This window comes from Vombatus ursinus, unplaced genomic scaffold (genome assembly GCF_900497805.2).
Source record: "Vombatus ursinus unplaced genomic scaffold, bare-nosed wombat genome assembly UNPS02014175.1, whole genome shotgun sequence".
Lineage (NCBI taxonomy): Eukaryota > Metazoa > Chordata > Mammalia > Diprotodontia > Vombatidae > Vombatus > Vombatus ursinus.
Window position 1 is genome coordinate 1533612 of NW_020953953.1, and position 5608 is coordinate 1539219.

At 55.2% G+C, this 5608-nt stretch overlaps 1 protein-coding gene across 1 annotated transcript in view; it reads left to right on the forward strand.

Moving 5' to 3' along the window:
* PTPRH (protein tyrosine phosphatase, receptor type H) overlaps positions 1–3748 on the forward strand; it is an 8560-nt gene extending 4812 nt beyond the window's left edge. Inside the window, exons 9-14 of the mRNA XM_027860076.1 lie at positions 367–443; positions 584–718; positions 1473–1595; positions 2675–2835; positions 2945–3080; positions 3337–3748. Coding sequence (XP_027715877.1) covers positions 367–443; positions 584–718; positions 1473–1595; positions 2675–2835; positions 2945–3080; positions 3337–3516 — 812 coding nt within the window. The 3' untranslated portion in view covers positions 3517–3748. The remainder of the gene's footprint in view (positions 1–366; positions 444–583; positions 719–1472; positions 1596–2674; positions 2836–2944; positions 3081–3336) is intronic.
* Positions 3749–5608: the final 1860 nt, after the last annotated feature.

The window sequence follows — 5608 nt, forward strand, 5'->3', positions numbered from 1 at the left end:
ACCCCCACCCCACCCCAAGGAGAGCCAGAGATCCTGCTCTCCTCTTGCGGCTCCCCGGGACGGATGGGGCCCTCCTGTCTATGCCCTTGGCCCCTGACGCTCTGTGGGAGGCAGAGATGCCCCATCCCCACCTCTCCCTGGGAGAAGCAGATACAGTACTCCCCTCTTCCTCTGCCTCCCCACCCCACCCTGAGAGGCCCAAGGATGCTGCTTCCTCCCTCCTTGAGGCACAGACTGTCCCCCTCCCCCCAATCCCCCTGTGTCTCTCCTCTGCTGGGCTCTATCTTGAGTCCCTTCTCGGTCTTTCATTGCCGGTTTCTTCCTGTTTTTGCATTTCCTGGACCCACCTCCTCCTCCCCACTTCAGATGACTGGTCCCGAGTACCCCTGCAGCCCATCCCAGGGGATCCCAGCTCTGACTACATCAATGCCAGCTTCGTTCCAGTGAGCGGACACGGTGGGGGAGGGGCGCGCAAAACAGGGTAGGGGTGAGTGGGTGGCGGGAGGCTTAAGTCAAAGCTGGGCCCCAGGAGATGGGGTGGATGTGACCCCCCATGGACTCCGCCCACTCCATCCCATTCCAGGGTCTCGTTGGGCCCCAGGAGTACATAGCTACCCAGGGGCCACTCCCCCAGACGGTGAGCGACTTCTGGCGCCTGGTGTGGGATCAGCAAAGCCGCACTGTTGTCATGTTGACCAACTGCGTGGAGGGCGGGCGGGTGAGCTCCAGACCTCCCGGGCCCCACTCCTCCCCACCCTCAGCTCCGTTTCCCTCTCCATCCCAGACCCCGAGTTCTCCGGCCCTTCACCTGCTCATCCCTCTTCACCCTCTTCACCCTCTTCCCCAGCAGTCTCCATTTCGATGTCTTTGTCTGCCTCCATCCCTCCCCTTCCCTTCCCTTCTCTGTCTTTGTCTGCCTCCATCTCTCCCCTGCCTCCCTCTGTCTCTTCTCTTTTTCCCTGTCCCTCTCCCTCTGTGTGTCTTAGTCCTTCCCCCGCCCCTCCCTTTCTTTGTCTCCCTTCATCTTTCCCTTAACCCTCCCTCATTTCTCGTCTCCCTCCAACTCTTTCCTGCTTCCCTCTGTCTCCCTCCGTCCATCTCCCTTCTGTCTCTTCTCTTTCCATCTCTCTCTCCCTCTCCCTTTCTCTCCTTGTCCCCCTACATGTCTCTGTGCCTCCCCTTTTCTCTAGCTCTGTCCTTGGCTCTCTGTCTTTGGTCGAGAAGGAAGCCAGACCGCTGTTGCTGCTGCCAGACCCGGATCTTGGGGGATTCCTTGAAACTTCCCTGGGCTCGGGGAGGGTCCTTGTTATTCCTTCCTCAAACACACCTTAGGCACTCTCAGTGAGCGCATCCTCTCCTAGGTTAATGGGGTTAGTACAGGGCTGGGGATGAATAGAGGCTCTGCTTGAGCCCAGCTCTGGCTATGGGATTCACATATTACCCACCTCTGGGTACTACTCTCTCTTTCCCAGGTCAAATGTGAACATTACTGGCCCTTGGATGCCAAACCTTGCAGCCATGGGCACCTGCGGGTGACTCTGAAATGGGAAAATGTGGCTGAACATTGGACTGTTCGAGACTTGCATCTGTTTCATGTATGGACCCAGAGACCCCAGTCCTTTTCAGGCCCCCAGCTGTCCCTCTCAGGACCTCTGCTGCTTCTGAAGGCCAACACGGTCACCCATGTTCTCCCCTGAGACTCCCGGGAGCCATAAGCCTGCCCCAAGACTCCTCACCTTTCTAGATTCTGTGCCCCTCCCACCCAGAGCACTCAGCTTCCCTTGACCACCTCAGTCACCTTTCAGGGACCCACAGCCACAGCCAGATTGACTCTGTCACCGCTAAGTACCCCACAGCAATTCAGTGAGTCCCCATGACCAGCCCCAAGATGGAATCCCTAAACTGGAGAGTTGGAAGGGACCCGCAAGCCGGTGTTCTCTGGAGGCCCCGTAATTGCCAAATACCTCCAGGGTTCCCTGGCCACCCGTGGTGACCCCAAATACCCCAAACTAACCAATCACTCCCTGCTTTACAAACACCATCTTAATTGCTTATCCCAACAACCCTGGAAAGTAGGTGCAGTTAGTATCCTCATTTTAAAGCTGAGGAAAATGAAGTAGATGGTGGTTAAGTGACTCGCCCAGGGTCACACAGTAAGGAAGTGTCAGGCTGGATTTGAACCCAGGTCTTCTTAATTCCAGACTCAGGGCTCTATCTGCTGCCTTCCCAGCTGAGCCCAGACAGGCCAGTATCCCCTTCCAGACTAATCCAGCCCCCTCAAACATCTCAACCCTGCTCAGCAGCGTCAGACTCAGGCATCTCCTGACCAGCCCACTCCTCTCCCTCAGCTGGGGTTGACCTCACCTCAGAGACTGTCCCACTTCTCCAGAGTCTCCCTCCCAGAACTTCTCCCATAGCCTCCCCTCCTCACAGCCTCTGAGAGCTCCGCATCAAAGGTGGTGTGGGACTGTTGGAAGATGGACGGTCCTGGAGTCCAAGAACTTGGATTCCCATGTGGCCTTCGCTTCCTTCTACCCAAATGGCCTCATCTTGGAGCTCCTTCTGTCTCCAGGCCTCCCAGTTAGACTAAATGACTTCCAAAAGGCCCTTGCAGCCCCAAATTCCTGTCCCTCCCCCGTCCCCATTGGGGCTCCTGACCCTTCTCTTCCCCTAGATGGAGCTGAACGAAGGCCTGTTTGTGCGCCAGTTCCACTACACGGTCTGGCCAGACCACGGGGTTCCTGGGTCCCCAGACCCCCTGCTGGCTTTCCGAGCACTGCTCCGGAATTGGCTGGACCAGAGCCTAGGGGGGGGCCCTCCAATTGTACATTGCAGGTAAGCCCCTGGCCCTGGCCCTGGCCCCCCCTCAGGAGCATTGGGGTGCTGCCCATGACCCCATGAGCCCCTGGGGGAAGGCTCTTCTTCCATCTTCTCCTCTCACCAGTGCGGGCGTAGGTCGCACGGGGACTCTCATTGCCCTGGATGTCCTGCTGAGGCAACTGCAGAAATACCAGCAGGTTGGGGTCCAGTCTTTCATCAGAAAGATGAGGAGGAGCCGCCCACTGATGGTGCAGACTGAGGTCAGGGTCAGGCCAGGCCAGGGAAGGGTCAGTGGGTACAGAGATCTCAGGACAAGGTTGGTGGGAACTGGACGTCGAGTCACGTGCCCCACGTTCAAATCCTGGCTCTGTCATTTCCTAGCCATGTGACTTTAGGCAAGTCACTTCATTGGTCTGGGCCTATCTCCCTTTCTGCAAGCTGGGGAGGGTATGGACTGGCCTTCTGTCCTGAAGCTTAAAAGCCTACTCACCCATCTCCTTTCCCCCACTTCTCCAGGGACAGTACATATTTCTGTACCAGACCCTCCTGAGGTCTCTGCAGCTGTCCCAGGACGGTGGGGAAGATTGCAGAGACCAAGAAGGTGTCCTGTATGAGAACATGGAAGCCATCCAGGCCTATGAGCAGGAGATTGGTTTCAGAGAAGAGCCCATGCTTCCTGGGGTTCAGGATCCATGATGCTCTCCCCCATGAGACCCCAAGATCTCAGAATAATCAGGAGCTGGGGGTGGGAGCACCTGGGTTCTGGATGGGGAGGGGCAGAGGATCCAGATGTCTGGGTCCCTCCTTGACATCAAATTATGTGAGGGGGATTTGGGGAGATCTCTGAGGGGCTGAGTCCTGCCCTCCCCAAGGGATGAGGAAGGCTCGTGAGCTCCTCCTGCAGCCTCATCCTCTAATACAACCTGTACATATCATGCCTCTAATTTATTAAATCAGTACTCCTACCTCTGATCTGATGCTTGGGGACCAGAATGTCAGATCACCTGGGTAGGACACAGCAATATTTCTTTCTCTGGGGAGTTGGGGGTGCCTGGGCTGAGTTTGGTATGGCTGCCCTGAATTCAGAACCGAGGACAGCACCAAGAGGTCCCTGCTCCCTCCAATGGGAGTGCCTAGGGCCAGACCCCACCCTTAGATCACTTGCCACCAACATTCTGAGGTCAAGAGGGGAGGCCTGGATAGAGCACCAGCCCTGGATCCAGGAAGACCTGAGTTCAAATCCGGCCTCAAACCAGACAATTGACACTTACTAGCTGTGTGACCCTGGGCAAATCACTTAACCCCAATGGCCTAGGGAAAAAAAAAAAGAGGGGAGGCCTGGGGCTTAGAAATGGAGGGGCTCTGGCAGAGGCAGCCACCTAGAAAAAGAAATATCCTTTAATCCTTTTGAAGACTGAGTACAGAAACCTGGGTCCCCCTGTTGGGAGGACCTCTGCTGCTTCTGAAGGCCAGCATGGTCACCCATGTTCTCCGCTGAGACTCCCGGGAGCCATAAGCCTGCCCCAAGACTCCTCACCTTTCTAGTCCTGTTGGGAGAGAAACACAGTTTAGAGAAGAGTCAGTCCCTGTTCACTGGGAATTCACGCCTACTGATTATTAAATCTTACCGAGATGGAGGAAGTAGAGACAGGCAGGGAGCCACAGCCAGTCTTAGAGAGAGCCTGAGACCAAAGGAGAGTCTGAGGGATGTCTGGGGGTGAAGGACTCATCTCATTTTATTGGTCCTTTAGAAATCTCGGGGGAAGAGGCAGTGCTTTAAGGGGGGTTCACAGGGGCAGCGAGGTGGTGCAGTGGATAGAGCTCTAGCCTTAGAGTCAGGAGGACCTGAATTCAAATCCAGCCTCAGACACTTGATACTTACTAGCTGTGTGACCCTGGGCAAGTCACTTAACTCTGATTGCCTCACCAAAAAAAGCAAAAAAAATAAAAAAGATGGGGGTTCACAGAAAGGACTCCTGGGAAGGCTGAGTCCCCGAGCACAGAGCTGAGGAGAGGGTAAGCCTGGGCCTCTGGGGGTGGGGTGGCCCTGGAGAAGGGGGATCCTGAGCCACACCCTTGATCTCCTTAGCACCCCCAAGTGCTCTGCCACCATCATCCATTATCTGACAGCGACTTCCTGTTCTTTCTTCCATCTTTGTGCTGGTGTTTCCTAAGACCCTTTCAATCAATGCCCCCCTTTCATCCTCCATTTCTATCTGTTAGCTCTTTCTCAGCAGCCTTCCAATATTCCAGGGTCCCCATGACCCTTAAAAATGCTTTCACTTGACCCTACCAAGGCCTTCAGCTCTCATCCTCTATCTCGCCTTTCTTTTATAGTCAGCCTCGTAGAAAAATCTGTCTCCACTCATGCCCATTTCCTGTCCTCTCACTCACTGCCCAATCCCTTGGAATCTGGCTGTAGACGCCATCATTGAACTCCACCTGCTCTCTCCAAGGTCACCTATCATCACTTAAAGGTTAAATCAAGTGACCATTTCAGAGTCAAAATCCTCATTCTTTTTGTCTCTTTACAGGGTTTAATGCAGGTATCCACCCTCCCTTCCCCCACTCCTTCCTTCATTCTTGGGAAAGCTGCCTTCTGAGTCATGCCCACTCACTGTGGATGTACCTCCAGGCTCAGTCCTCAGCCCTCTTCTCTGCACATGCCCTCTCTCAGTGCCCTCATCAGCTCCCATGTGGCCAGTTGTCATCTGTCTGCAGATGAGTCCCAGAGCCATCTCTCTCTCTCTCTCTCTCTCTCTCTCTCTCTCTCTCTCTCTCTCTCTCT